Source organism: Dromiciops gliroides, chromosome 1 (genome assembly GCF_019393635.1).
Source record: "Dromiciops gliroides isolate mDroGli1 chromosome 1, mDroGli1.pri, whole genome shotgun sequence".
Classification (NCBI taxonomy): domain Eukaryota; kingdom Metazoa; phylum Chordata; class Mammalia; order Microbiotheria; family Microbiotheriidae; genus Dromiciops; species Dromiciops gliroides.
Window position 1 is genome coordinate 618,843,700 of NC_057861.1, and position 15,361 is coordinate 618,859,060.

The 15,361-nt window shown below is 40.8% G+C and overlaps 1 protein-coding gene across 4 annotated transcripts in view; it reads left to right on the forward strand.

The window, feature by feature from the left end:
- The window catches only part of SLC5A11 (solute carrier family 5 member 11), a 44,407-nt gene that overhangs the window by 11,259 nt on the left and 17,787 nt on the right, over window positions 1–15,361 (forward strand). For all 4 annotated transcript variants that reach the window (XM_043977419.1, XM_043977421.1, XM_043977420.1 and 1 more), the window contains 4 exons: window positions 1,098–1,157; window positions 4,593–4,697; window positions 5,404–5,509; window positions 9,345–9,425. In XM_043977419.1, the coding sequence (XP_043833354.1) occupies window positions 1,098–1,157; window positions 4,593–4,697; window positions 5,404–5,509; window positions 9,345–9,425 (352 nt within the window). The remainder of the gene's footprint in view (window positions 1–1,097; window positions 1,158–4,592; window positions 4,698–5,403; window positions 5,510–9,344; window positions 9,426–15,361) is intronic.

The following is a 15,361-nucleotide window of genomic DNA, read 5'->3' on the forward strand; positions in this document are numbered from 1 at the left end:
TAGTGCTTTGGGGGACTGGTAGGTGCTTGTTGGGTACCCTGATCTCATTGAGTTTCCAGGAAGACCTGAGACATGTGCATAGCTAAATCATCCGTAAATCAGAATGTGAGAGAGATCACTGAGATGAAATGGAAAGTTTGGGAAATTGGGAGATAAAAATCAATAGCAAAAGATGTGGGTTTTTTCTGATATAGTTTGACATTGGCTGGTTGGTTGTTGTCCTTTGCTCTTGAAGAGGACCAAAATGACATCACTATGTTAGTTAAGTTACAATGTGTCCGACTACAGCTAATTAGACCAACATGAGCTAGGAATGCTCTACCACAAGTCGGGCACAAATAGTCTATGTGAACATTTGGGGTAGATTCTCTAAATTTGTGCATCTCATGTTTCTTTGGAGCTACTTCAATTCTGCTTTGCTCATAGAGCATGACTCCTTCTCTGATGAGGACATACCATGTTGGTCCTGTACCAGTGTGTCCCATGTCATGCTATCAGTTCCAAAGTTCTTAGGAGAGACCTTGAGAGTCCCCTTATATTGCTTCTGACCACCATGTGAGCGTTTGCCCCGTGGGAGTTATTTTAACATTAGTTAAATATCAAAGCACCTACCTTAGATGCAAAGTGATATCTCAGTACTTGAATGGAGCCGGCCTAGAGTTAGGAAGACCTGCGTTCAAATCCAACCTCAAACGCTTACTAACTGTAAGACTCTAGACAAGTCCCTTAACCTCTGTCTGTTTCGGTTTCATCTACTATAACATAGGGATAATCATTGCACCTACATGCAAGGGCTGTCGTAAGGATCAAACGAGATAAAATTTGTAAAGTGCTTAGCACAGTGCCTGTATTATAATAGGCACTGAATAAATGCTTGTTTCTTTCTTTATTCTAGCTCTAAATTTCTGATTCTCTAAAGCACAATGTAGTTTTCCAAATTAAATCTAGACCACTCTCCTCCTTCCCCTGTTCAGTTCTAGGCCTAGCGTATCACCAATTACCAGTGCAAATTAACATCTTATTTTTGGAGTCAGTAGGTCAGGCATGTATGTTTCTAAAAGAGTTTGGAACAAGGTTCATTGTGCCTTCCTCCACAGGGGATCTTTTCCGTGCTGATGCTGGGCTGGATCTTCCTTCCTATCTACATTTCTGGAGGGGTGAGTCTGATTGGGGGTGGAGGGTGGGGTGCGGAGGGTATTGGGATTCAGGATAAACTACATTGGGATAGGTAAGTTCCATTTATTTGTTCATTTGTCCAACAAGCATTTATTGATCCCCTAGGGAGGAAGCATGTTGGAGTGTAAAAACTCAATTTAGAGTAAGAGGTAGTGGTTGTGGTTGTTCAGTTGTGTCTGACTCTTTGTGAACCCATTTGGGGTTTTCTTGGCTGTAGATGCTGGAGGGCTTTGCCATTTTCTTCTCCAGCTCATTTTACAGATGAGGGTTGAGTGACTTGCCCAGGGTCACACAGCTAGGGAGTGTCTTAAGGCCAGATTTGAACACAGAATATGATCCTTCCTGACTCCAGGCCCTCCTTCTGTGTATGATGGTGCCACCTAGCTGCCCCTTAATTCCAACTCTGGTCTTCACTATCCATGTGAACTTGGGCACACTTCCCCTCTCTGGGCCTCAGTTTCTTCATCTGTAAAATAACTGGCCAATTGCTAAGATCCCTTTCCTTTAAAAAAAAAAGTGTTTGCGGGGCAGCTAGGTGGCGCAGTGGATAGAGCACCAGCCCTGGAGTCAGGAGTACCTGAGTTCAAATCCGGCCTCAGACACTTAACACTTACTAGCTGTGTGACCCTGGGCAAGTCACTTAACCCCAATTGCCCCACTAAAAAAAAAAAAAAGTGTTTGCTTTGTATTCTGATCTTAACACCAATAAAATGAGCATTTCCATACATAAAGTAGAATAGAGAATGAGGATGAAACTGCCCATCTCTTTTACATAAAGCTTGCTTTTCCTTTTAAGTATAGGATAAATTCATGTAACTTTCAAAGCTGTTGTCTGTTTCTTTCTGTTCTCTTCTGTGCGTTTTAATAAAGTTTTCAGGGACTTTCATTTCTTTTTCTTTTTGATAACCCCATCACTAATCCCTATCTCCCTCTCACCTACCCAAAATGGGGAAAAAACCTCAAAACCCAAAACAAAGCCCCTGTAACAAATATACCTAGTCAAGCAAGACAAATTCCCCCAATGTCCATGTCCAAAAATGCCTGTTTCTGCCTCTTGAGTATCCATCATCCTTCTTTCAAAGATGGGTATGATAAGCATGTTTCATCATTGTTCCTCTGGTCTCAGAATCCTTTCAACATGAAACTCCATTAATCCTAAAGTTTGCATAGCAAGTTAGCATCAGGATCAGGACTCCCAGACAGGTCTACTCCCATGAATTCCAGCGCTCTTTCCTCCAATCCACATGGCCTTCCCTGTCATTGCTGCAATGAGGAAGAATGGTCATTAATTATATAACCTTGGATCAATCTCTCAAATATGCATCAATAGCATGAAACTAATGTTCCCTGAGCCTCACAAAGATGCCTCTTCTCCTGAAAGAGAGTACAAAACTAACCAACCTAGAGGACCAGTTACAGGTTTTGGCCAGAGAGAGGTCAGTTTCTGGCCCTGGAGCTGAGGGAAACTCTGTGTGATATGGTGAGAAGCTATGAACCTGATTATCTAACTGTGGAGAAAGAAGCCCATCACCAGCAAGTTGGCTCGTTGCCCCAGAACTGGTGAATTTGTTTGGTCGTAGCAATTAATGAAGTGCCATCTATCATTTAATCCACAAGTATTTGGTAAACATCTTCTGTGTACTAGGAACTGTGCAAGGCACTGGGGGTACGAAGACAATGAATGAAACAATCCCTACACACAAAGACCTTGCCTTCTTTTTTTTTTTCATTTTTATTTAGAATTTTCCCCAAGTTACATGTAAAAAAATTTTTTTCACAATGATTAAGCCCTTGCCTTCTAATGGAAGGATGAAGATCTACCTCTGTGGAGAGCTCCTTATCAAGGAAATCACATTTTCCCCAATTACTGAAACATTTGATCATAACAGGGCAGCAAGTCGATGAGCATCTTCCCCTCACAAATCCTTTTTCACATTCTCAATGACTGTCCCCCATACCTAAGTAAATTCTCTTCCTCTTCATCGCCACCTCCTAGCTTCCCTTCCTTCCTTCCTTCAAGTCTCAGCAGAAGTCTCACTTTCTGGGGAAAAAAAAAACAAAAAAACTTGCCCAGACTTCTTTAATGCTAGTGTCTTTCCTCTTAGATTATTTCCAATTTATCCTGTCTAAATCTTGTTTGTACATAGTTATCTATATGTTGTCTTCCCCATTAGGTTCATTCAGAGCCCCTGCTCTGTATCCCCAGTACTTAGCATAATGCCTGGCACATAGAAGGTACAGAGTAAATACTTGTTGACTTGACTTCTTTGAGGAAATTCCCCGGGGATTTATCTACTGAGTCATATAAGTCATATTGGCATTGATGGAAAGAATTTCCACACTAGGAATTCTCCACACTGAAATAAGAAACCACAAGATCAACAATTTAGGATTAACGAAGGGTAAAATGAGCAGAACCCAAGGGAACATTGTATATGGTAACAGCGATATTGTTTTAAGAATGACTTTGCCCGGGGGGCAGCTAGGTGGCACAGTGGATAAAGCACCGGCCCTGGATTCAGGAAGACCTGAGTTCAAATCCGGCCTCAGACACTTGACACTTACTAGCTGTGTGACCCTGGGAAAGTCACTTAACCCTCATTGCCCCACAAATATGTAATTTTGATGACTTGAGTAAATACCCAAATTAACCAAAAAGGATATTTGAAGAAAGATGTTCTCTGTAGCTAGAGAAAGAACTGATAAATAGAAGTATATATTGAATAATTCTACATACACACACACACACACACACACACCAATTTGTGTCTAATGGTGACCATCTCTAAGGCAGGGTGAGCTGTGTGACCCTGAGCAAGTCACTTAACCCCTATTGCCCCACAAAAAAAAAAAATTGAAAGGGACCTTGGACTTCACTTAGTCTTCTCCCTTATTTGTTTATAAGATTCTGTTCTGAAAGGCAATGTAGTATAATGGATAGGACTCTGGATTAGACTGAAGTCAGAAAGACCTGGATTCCAATCTCAACTCAGACACTTACTAGCTGTGTGATGGAGCAAGTCACAACTTCTCTGTGCCTCAGTTTTCTCATCATCCATGGCCTCTAAAATCCCCTTAAGCTCCAAATATCTAATCCTTTTTTTTTTTTATCAGGTTGGGGAGCTACGTCCTCCCTCACTTCTCCTAATTTTTTTTACCCAACCGCCTGGTCCAGCATGGAACCCAAGTGGTTGGTGCTACTTTGTTCCTCTGACTTCCCCCACCTCCTGTCTGATCAGTTTTGTAGCAGGGAAACTCCTACTGTCTTTCTGAGATCCTGAGAGCCCATCAGTCTATGCTTTGGAGCAAGGGAACTCTGCTGTGAGCACTTCAGTCATCGAGTCGTGAGTTAGCCTTTATGTTGCCAAAGAACCACAAAACATCTGCTACCAAATCTTTGTTCCCTCCTCTCCCAGGTCACCACCATGCCTGAGTACTTACGAAAGAGATTTGGAGGCAAACGGATTCCCTTGTTCTTGGCTACGCTCTACTTGTTCATCTACATCTTCACCAAGATCTCGGTAAGAAGCCATCTTTCCTAAAGCCTTCCCTTAACAGCCATCCTTCCAAGGACAAAGACAGAGTCACTGTCAAAGACCAGGTGTGGATCACCCACAACTGGTGCTGGTGTATGGATACATGATCACCAGATTAAAAGTCAAGTTCCAATCATTCCCCTGCTCCTTGGACATTGGCAGTTTCTATATTATGGGAATTTCCTCTTTTCCCAGCGGTGTCCTTTCCCATCTGGGACTGGAAACTACACCTTAAAAGGGAAGTGGAAAAGGAAGGTGGGGGAAGAAGGGAGGGGGAAAAGGAAGAGGAAGGGATGGAAAAGGAAGGGAAGAAAAGACAAGGAGAGAGGAGTAGGGAAGATAAAGATAAGGAAAGGGAAGAGAGGATGGGAAAGGAAGTAGGTAACAGAGATTCCTCTCTTCCTAAGAAGTGGCCAAGAGTAGCTGGATAGCTGGATTGTTCATTGGCTTAACGTAAAAGGCAAAACTCAGTGAAGCCTTATGAGCTACTGACCAACCATTAATTTCCAGTCCTTAATCAGCTGCATATAGTTTCCTCATAGGGGCTACACCATTCCCAGGGTCAGCTTTGTTGGCTGATTATACTATGAGTTAGTGCCCCAGGAGTGACCTTAGTAAGGTCATGTGATGAGGAAATTGGACTAGATGGTTCAACTCTACCTTTGTGATCTTCCTTATCTTATTTCCTCAGGTGGACATGTATGCAGGAGCCATCTTTATCCAGCAATCCCTACATCTGGATTTGTACGTTGCAGTGGTGGGGCTGTTGGCGATCACAGCTGTGTATACAGTGGCAGGTATGGCTGCGTACCCCTGGGATGATACTGGGAAGTCTAAGGTTAAGAATTAATGTGGTGCTGTCTGGGCTACTCAAGCAACTTCTACCAGAAATGACTTCTGAGCCTTTCTATCCAACACGATCATCTGATGGGTAATCAGGGTTCCCAACATTGGAAGTGCAAAACCATTCATTAGAAATGTTTGAGGGCAGCTAGGTGGTGCAGTGGATAAAGCATCAGCCCTGGATTCAGGAGGACCCGAGTTCAAATCCAGCCTCAGACACTTAACACTTACTAGTTGTGTGACCCTGGGCAAGTCATTTAACCCTCATTGCCCTACCAAAAAAAAAAAAAGATTAAAAAAAAAAAAAAGGAAATGTTCGAGCTATTTAACCTGGTCCTTTTTTTTTTTTTTCCAGAAGAACATGAGGCTCAGATCAGTGAAACCACTTATTTGCCCCATGTCTCCTGGTATAATAAAGAATATTTGGCTTTGGGTTCAGAGAACTTAGAGATGAATGAGTCCTTAGAGATCATCTGATTCAATACCAGGGCCTAGAAAGGTGAGGTGCCTTTTCCAGTGTCACAAGGGAAGTACCTAACAGAACTGGGATTCAAACCCAGGTTCCATTATCCCATGTTCTTTCCATTCCACCCTACTATCTTAAAAGTAGGCACACACAATGTGCATCTTTAGAGAGAGTTTGTTCACTATTATACACATACCTTCCATTCAGTTCAACAATCATTTATTAGGCACTATGTGCCAAGAATGAATGTATTTATAGTAGGACTAGAAAGGAGAGTATGGAAATGAAAGATATTTTTGAGGTTAAATGTGCCAGATGGAAATATAGATAAAAGGGCGGGGCGGGGGGAATTCCAGTCTCCGTTTACATTCTTCTTTGTACAAGCTAGGGAGCTAGTGCCCTCGGAGATTTTTTTTAGGGTCCAAGAACATTCCTCTTCAATCCTTTCAGGAAGATTTTGGTTTGGTTACCTCCTTCCTAGATAAGCTTGGAACTCCCTGTCTTCTCACCCTTCTAAGAGTCTAAGGGGAAGAGATGTGCTTTCCTTCCCTAAAATTAGCCCTTCTACCTGAGCACATGTGGTTACAGATGTAGCTCATCCTCTATAAACTTCAGGATCTTCATCTGTAAAAGTTGGGGGGGTTGGACTAGGAGATCTCCAAAAGCTCTTCCTACTTTAAAACAATATGGTTTCAAGGAGAATCGGGATAATATTGTGTCTTTATTGAATTATAACAAATGTCCTTTTAAAGTGTATCCCTGCCTTCTTACCTACCTGCTACCTATCCTCATTCTATTCACACATTGCTGTCTGATTTATCTTCCTAAAGTAGTGGTCAGGGTCTTTCAACAGCTTTCCATTGTTGGTAAAATAAAGGGTGGCAGGGCTGTGTTATTCAGGGCCTTCTATAATACAGCCTCCACATATCATTCTTTTTTTGTTTTGTTTTGTTTTGTTTTTGCAGGGCAATGAGGGTTAAGTGACTTGCCCAGGGTCACACAGCTAGTAAGTGTCAAGTGTTTGAGGCTGGATTTGAACTCAGGTCCTCCTGAATCCAAGACTGGTGCTTTATCCACTGTGTCACCTAGCTGCCCCCTCCACATAGCATTCTAACCTTAGCTTCTGCTATTCTCCTAAAAACACTTCACTTCAGCCACACTGATCTATTCACACACTGTTTACCTGAATATTGCATTTAATTATGGGCCTTCCCCAAGGGTCTATCCTTGGCCTTCTAGGAATTGCAGATAGTTCAAACTTAACAATGTTTAAATATTTCTGTGTGTGTGTATGTGTGTGTGTGTGTCTGTCTGTCTGTCTGTCGGTCCGTCCCTCTCTTTTTATTTCTCTCTCTTTCTCTCTTCCCTCTCTGCCTTCTTTCTATTCTGCCTTCCTTCCTTTCATCATTCCTTCCATCATTCCTTCTTTTCTCTCTTTCCCCCTTCCTTCCGTCCCTTCCTTCCATCCTTCCTTCATATAAATTCTCCACTAAAGAGCCCAATGCACTGGAGGCCTTCATTTGGTTATTTTAATGCTTCATAAGTGCAACATATGGGTGATCTGTTATCTTTCTGCTATCTGTTTCACTGTCACTATATGACCTACTTACACCCTTTTCCAGTAACATGTCCTTAATTGTGTCTTTAATGACGTTTTTCTTTTACAAGTCATCTTAGTAATAGCCGCCATGTGTCTTGTCATTGCCTTTTGGGTCACCTGAAACTATGATTCTTCTAAGATTATTATGGTTCAGTATTTCACAACCATACAAGGAGAATATCAGTGTTAAAAAAAGATAGACTTCAGGCATAGTGAAAATTTGGGAATCGGTGAAAGGACTTCCCAGTTCCCCAAATATGATCCAACCCAATCTCCTTTTATTTAACCTTAGGCCTAGCAATAGGGAGCCACTGAGTGGAGGAGTTATGTAATGGGGGCAGTGCCTTAGGAAGGTTACTCAAGCAGCAAGCAATGTGAAGGATGAATTAAAGAAGGTGTATCAATTAGGAGGTTCTGACAAAAGATAAAGTCCCAAATTGGGGTCTTCATTAGAGTAGTACTGGAAAGGAAAGGATGACTATAAGGGACATTTTAGAGGTTGAATTAATAGACCTTAGGATCAGATTAAATGTAGAAAATGAGGAAGAGGGAAGAGTCAAAGATGATTCCAAGGTTATGAGATAAATGAAAGTATCGCTGTGCTGCCTTTGGATCCCATTCTTCTACCCCACCTACCAGCTAGCCCCTTCAAGCAAAACAAGCCAATTGGCCCAGCCCTTATATTTTCCCCCTAAATCAGTGTCAATAGCAGGCAACATTTTGCCTAAATTAATTGTGCTGGAATGCTTATGCTTAGAATATACTGTGTTGTTAAAAATAAGCATATATATATATATACACATATATATATACATATATATATACATATATATATATATAAAGTTTGGGGTAAGCATATTTTAATTTATTAATTTTTTTTTAGTGAGGCAATTGGGGTTAAGTGACTTGCCCAGGGTCACACAGCTAGTAAGTGTTAAGTGTCTGAGGCCGTATTTGAACCCAGGTACTCCTGACTCCAGGGCCAGTGCTCTATCCACTGAGCCACCTAGCTGCCCTAATTTATTAATATAATACCAGTAAAGGATTGACCATGAGTCTCCCTAACTTCTCATGATCTCAGGCCACATGGTGGAGAAAGCAGGGAAAGAGCTTCAGCATGGCAGTTAGCGTGAGCAGGAGAAAAGCCCCCAAAACCCCATGTTGTCTCCCAGCATGTGATCTCAAGGAGACCTAAGAGAGTTCAGAAGACCTACAAGCCAGAGAGCCAAGAGCTAAGAGAGCTCTTGGTATCTACCAAGGATTTTTATCCTCTTTTGATAAAAAGAAGCAGGTCATTATACATTGTTCAAAGTTAATTGGTTAGCACCATTCTATTCCATTGGTTGACATGATTTGAGGGTAGTCTACAGTTAAAATGAACTCTACTGATGACATCTGGGAAAAGAATGTAAAAGAACCCAAAGTTGCTCAAGGCAGAGTCCATTATCTAGATGTGATGCTATCCCATCAGTCCTTCATAGAGCTAGACAAAGGATTCTATCTCTTTTATTCCCCTGGGTTTGTCCCAAATAAGATTTGCTGAAGTACTGGACTTTGTGGAGTGTGGAAGAGAAAGCACCAAGAAACTGATCCCTGGGTCCCCCAAGAAATCTATTATTAATAATTATTTTCTCACAATACTTTTTTAGTATCTAAGAGTCACCATAGGGCTCAGAGTAAACGCCTCCTACCTCCATCCTCATTCTCTCTGTCTTTCCTTCAGGTGGCCTAGCAGCTGTGATCTACACGGATGCCCTGCAGACTGTCATCATGCTGGGAGGAGCATTCACTTTAGTGGGATACAGTGAGTATTCCAGGCATTCTAAGTTAAGCATCCTTAAATCGCTGTTACTATTGTATTTTTTTTTTTGCGGGGCAATGGGGGTTAAGTGACTTGCCTAGGGTCACACAGCTAGTAAGTGTCAAGTATCTGAGGCTGGATTTGAACTCAGGTACTCCTGAATCCAGGGCTGGTGCTTTACCCATTGTGCCACCTAGCCACCCCTACTATTGTATTTTTTTTAATTGTTTTTAGAAGTATAGCCAGGTGGCAATAGATGACTAGCAGAATGGCTTAGTGGAAAGAACTGAGTCCTCTCCTTATTTGTAAAATAGAAATAATACCATTTGTACTGCCAACCTCATAGAGTGGCTGTAAATCATAAAGTAGTATCTGTCAGCCCTCATCCTTAGGGAATGAGTGCCTTCTTCATTCACCTTCTGCATTTATTTCTGGCCCCTTCCTCTTCACTCCACAGAGGGATGAGTCATACCCATCACCCATAACTGTTCCACTTCCAGGATCTAGGATTCTGAGGTTCTTCTCAATGACCATTACCTTCCATCCTTTAATCTCTCCCTCTTACTTATACTTCATCCTCCCCATGAGCTCCAGCCCTTCTACCTCTTCTTGTTCTCTCATCCCCTTTAGGCTGGCCTTTTCTGCACATCATACATACTCTTGACCTTTCTTTTGACCATTTTGACCTTATATGACCAGTGACTCTTGAAACTCATGTTCCCTTCCCCGCTCCTGCCAATCTTATCTTGCCCAAATCCACTTGGGTTGTCATCAACTGTCTTCTCCATTCCTAGTAAGTGGTGCTGAATGCTCCTGAAGAAAGCCACACAGACTAGGTTTACTCCAGTTAATGTTAACTAATCTCAGTTATACCTAACTGTTGCAAGGCAAATCATTTTCTTCTTCCTGACTATTCCAAAGCTTCTCCTCTCTCTTTAAAGCTCCTACACCATCTCTTCCCTATACTCTCTTGGCAGAGAAATTTTTCTCTTCTTTCACTGAGGTAATTGAGATTAGTGAGTTCCCTCTTCTTCCCTATTCTGTACCACAGACCAGTGGTATTCAATTCATATAGAAATGGAACCGTACATATTGATTTAGAAAACCACAAATTAACATTATCTATGTCAGGTAGTTAGCTAGGTGGCACAGTGGATAAAGTGCTGGTCCTAGAGTCAGGGAGACTTCATCTTCCTGAGTTCAAATCTGGCCTCAGACACTTAGTATCTGTGTGACCCTGAACAAGTCCCTTAACCCTGTTTGCTTGAGTTTCCTCATTTGTAAAATGAGCTGGAGCAGGAAATGGCAAACCACTCCAGTATCTCTGCCAAGAAAACCCCAAATGGGGTCATAGGAGAGTAGGACATGACTGAACAGCAGTAACAACAAAAACTATATTTTTATTAATTTTGATTAACATTTCCCAATTATGTTTGTCTGGTTTAGGCTCCTCATGAGGTTTTTGTTTGTTTGTTTTTTGGTGAGGCAATTGGGGCTAAGTGACTTGCCCAGGGTCACACAGCTAGTAAGTATCAAGGGTCTGAGGCCGGATTTGAACTTAGGGCCTCCTAAATCCAGGGCCAGTGCTCTATCCACTTTGCCACCTAGCTGCCCTTCCTCATGAGTTTTGCAGGCCACAAAGTTTGAAACTACTTCTTTACTGCCATTCTTTTCTCCTTTATCCCATTTTCTAATGAAGAGGTGGCCCTTATCATTTTCAAATCCAACTCCTCCACTGTGTTCTTGATTCAATACCTCCCGTTTCTTTTGGAAATTTTCCCTCTTAGATCATATCTTCTCTTTTTTAATCTTCATCCTCACTTTATCCACTTGCTTTTTCCCTGCCACCTCAAAGAGGCTATGGTTTTCCCCATCCTTAAAAAGCCTTCAATTTACACTGCTATCTTTTCAAGCTATTGTCTTATATCTCTTCTCTCTTACATAGCCAAACCACTGAAAGATTTATCAATAATCTTTGCTTCAGTTTACTTACTTTTTATTTTTATTTTGGTTTTTTGGTTTTTGCAGGGCAATGAGGGTTAAGTGACTTGACCAGGGTCACACAGCTAGTAAGTGTCAAGTGTCTGAGGCCAGATTTGAACTCAGGTCCTCTTGAATCCAGGGCCAGCATTTTATCCACTTCGCCACCTAGCTGCCCCTTTCCTTACTTTTTAGTCCCTTGCATTCTGGCTTTGGAAAATCTATTTCCCCTAACTCCAAGATGACTACTGATGCCTTAACTGCTAAATTAAGGCCTTTTCTCAGTCCTCATTTCTGCCACTTTTGACACTGTTACTGTCTCCTCCTGAATACTCGCCTTCCTTGAGTTCTATAACATTGCTCTCTCTTGGATCTCCTCTTATTCCTTCTCAGTATCCTTTGGTGGATCCTCATCTTTTACCCACTTGCTAAGTGAGAGCATCTCCCAAGGCTCTTTCCTGAGTCTTCTTCCCTTTCTATATTATCTCCCTTCAGAATTCCATCAGCTTTCAAATGCTCAAAGATAACTTTTGTAGAGACACGTCATATCTATCTACTCGGCCATAATTTCTCTCTTAAACTCTAGCTTGGGGTTTTTATAATGGGGGAGGGTCGGGGGTAGCTAGGTGGCACAGTGGATAAAGCACCAGCCCTGGATTCAGGAGGTCCTGAGTTCAAATCTGGCCTCAGACACTTGACACTTACTAGCTGTGTGACTTTGGGCAAGTCACTTAACTCTCATTGCCCCACAAAAAACAAAAAACAAACAAATATAATGGGGGGGGGGTCCACGAACTTTAAAAACAAAACAAAACATTTTTGTATTTCAATATAATTGATTTCCTTTGTGATTCTGTATCTTTTATTTTATGCATTTAAAAACATAATTCTGGAAAGGGTTCTATAGGCTTCACCAGACTTCCAAAGGAGTCCTTGACACAAAAACTGTTGAGATTCCCTGTTTTTAGCTACTAGCTGCTCTGCCAGATGTCACTTGTAATTTAAATACAATATCTTCCATAACAGTATGCTCTAACCCTAAACTTTTACAAACTGCCATCTGATTCAAATGGTCATCCTCAGAAACTTCTCTGTAAAAGTGCTTTTATTGGAGAATATTACATTTGGAACATTTAAAAAACACACACAAAAAAAACCCCTGGAGGTTTAAAAGGGCTCTTAAGCAGAGACTGAAAGTGATTGACACATGCAATCAATCACACATAGATTACAATGGGTCCTGTTAGCAGAACATGGTTTCTGGAATTTTTGTCAGGATACCCTGAAAAGTCTCACTGACTACTTAAAGAAAATGACTAATTTCTGGGGAAACACATCAATTCAATCCAATTCAACAAACATTTATCCAGCACTTGCTGTATGTATTGTGCATGTTGTAATGGAGCTGATAGAAAGTTTAGATAAGGCCCCTGTTCTAACAGACCTCTTGAGAGATGCTTTCTCCTGGGGAATTAACAAGCGTAACTAAGACAAACAAGCAAGAGAACCTCCAGCTGTTGCCATGGCACCTGGATTCCTCAAGAGATGGATCAGAATGGCCCTGAGAGAGAATTCTCCTCCTTCTATATGGCTCTTATTCAGCTCCCCTCTCCTGTAAGGCTCTTTTTTCCACCCTCCCCTATCTCTGCTTCTACACAGACTGATCACCCATGAGCCATCTTTAAAACAGCTCTGGCCTGTGATGTGAAGAAATTATAAAAGGCTCCTTTATTCTTTCCTAAGCTTACTGGTTTTTTTCTGTTAATTCTGGTAGGAATTGTACTGGTGCAAGACCAAGATCCAACCCTAGGCCTTTGGCATTGCTGATCTTGGTCGGCTTCCCTAGAATTTCAGCACTTCTTTGACCTGGATCCAGAGAACACTGGCTTTTAGTCCCAGGGCCTTCATGCTTTCTTATCTAACAATCAGTCAGAGATCAAGCTTCTATTAAATATCTCTATTATGTGCCAGGCATGGATCCAAAGACCTTGGTGACCTTCACTGGCCACTGGATCCCCATTTAAGACACCATGATTTTTTTAACCTTTTCCTGGATGCTGAGACTGCTTGCATCCCTCAGTGCAGAGAGCTATTGTACCCAATTATTAATTGCCTTTACCCACGTGTTCTGTTGTTTTGTCTGTATCTGGATGACCAAGTGTGACATAGTAGCATAGATTTTGAGCTGGTAGGGACCTTAGAGATTGTCTAGTACAGAGTCTTAAACTGGGGTCTATTAGCTTGTTTTTTTAAAAATAATTTAAATTATTTTTATTTTATTTTATTAAAGATTTCCCAATTACATACAAAATTTAACATTGGTTTTTAAAAATTTTGAGTTCAAAATTCCCTCCCTCTCACCCGTCCCCTGCCTTGAGAAGGTAAACAATTTTACATCAATTACATGTAAAATTATACAAAACATTTCCATATTAGTCATGTTGCAAAAGAAAACAGAGAAAACAATAAAAATAAAATGGAAAAAGTATGCTTTACTCGGTATTCAGAACTCACAAGTTCTCTCTCTGGAGGTGAATAGCATCTTTTATCATGGTTTTTTTGGAATTGTCTTGAATCATTGTCTTCATCAGAGTAGCTAAATCTTTGACAGCTAATCATCCTTACAATATTGCTATTACTCTATACAATGTTCTCTTGGTTCTGTTCACTTTGCATGAGTTCATATAAGGCAGCCCAGGTTTTTCTAAAACTATCCCCCTCGTCATTTCTCATAATACAAGAGGATTCCATCACAATCATATACTAAACTTGTTCAGCCATTCCCCAATTGATGTGCATCTCCTTGATTTTCAATTCTTTGCCACCACAAAAAAGAGCTGCTATAAATATTTTTTGTACAGATAGGTCCTTTCTCCTTTTCTTTTATCTCTTTGGGATAAAGTCCTAGTGGTGTTTACTGATGAGTAAAAGGGTATGCACAGTTTTATAATCCTTTGGGAATAGTTTCAAATTGTTTTCCAGAATGGTTGGACTAGTCCACCCGCAAGGGTACAGTGGATAGTGTGCTAGGCCTGCAGTCAGGAAGATATTTTTGTCAGTTCAAATCAGGTGTTAGACATACAGTTGCTGTGTAACTTTTGGCAAGTCACGTAACCCTGTTTGCCTCAGTTTCCTCATCTATAAAATGAGCTGAAGAAGGAAATGGCTAATCACTCCAATATCTCTGCCAAGAAAACCCCAAATTGGGTCATAAAGAGTCAGACATGGGGCAGCTAGATAGCGCAGTGGTTAAAGCACCGGCACTGGATGCAGGAGTACCTGAGTTCAAATTCGGCCTCAGACACTTGACACTTACTAGCTGTGTGACCCTGGGCAAGTCACGTAACCCCCATTGCCTGCAAAAAAAAAAAAAAGAAGAAGAAGACGACATGATTGAACAACAACAAATCCTCTCTATTTTTTATTTGGTCATAAACTCTTCCCTTATCCATAGATCTGACAGGTACATTTTTCCATGTTCCCCTAATTCACTTTTTTGTTTGTTTGTTGTTGTTTTTGGTGGGGCATTGCCAAGACTATCTGGTACTAGCTAAGAAATAGAAAGGTGGTTCAAAGGGAATAAGTAGACAAACAATACAAAGTAACAAATGATTATAGTAACCTTGTTTTGACAAATGCAAAGATTTAAGCTTTTGGGATAAGAATTCACTACTTGGTAAAAATTGTTGGGAAAACTGGAAAGCAGTCTGGCAGAAATAAGTTATAGACCAATATCTTACGCCATTTACCAAAATAAGGTTAAAATGGGTACATGATTTAGATAAAAAGGGAAAGATCATAAGAATATTAGAACATGTGATATATTACCTGTCATATTTATGGGTAGGAGAAGAATTTATGAATAAACAAGAAACAGAGAGCATTGTAAGATGTAAAATGGATAATTTAAATTAAATTAAATTTTAAAAGTTTTATAAAAATAAAACCAATGTAGCCAA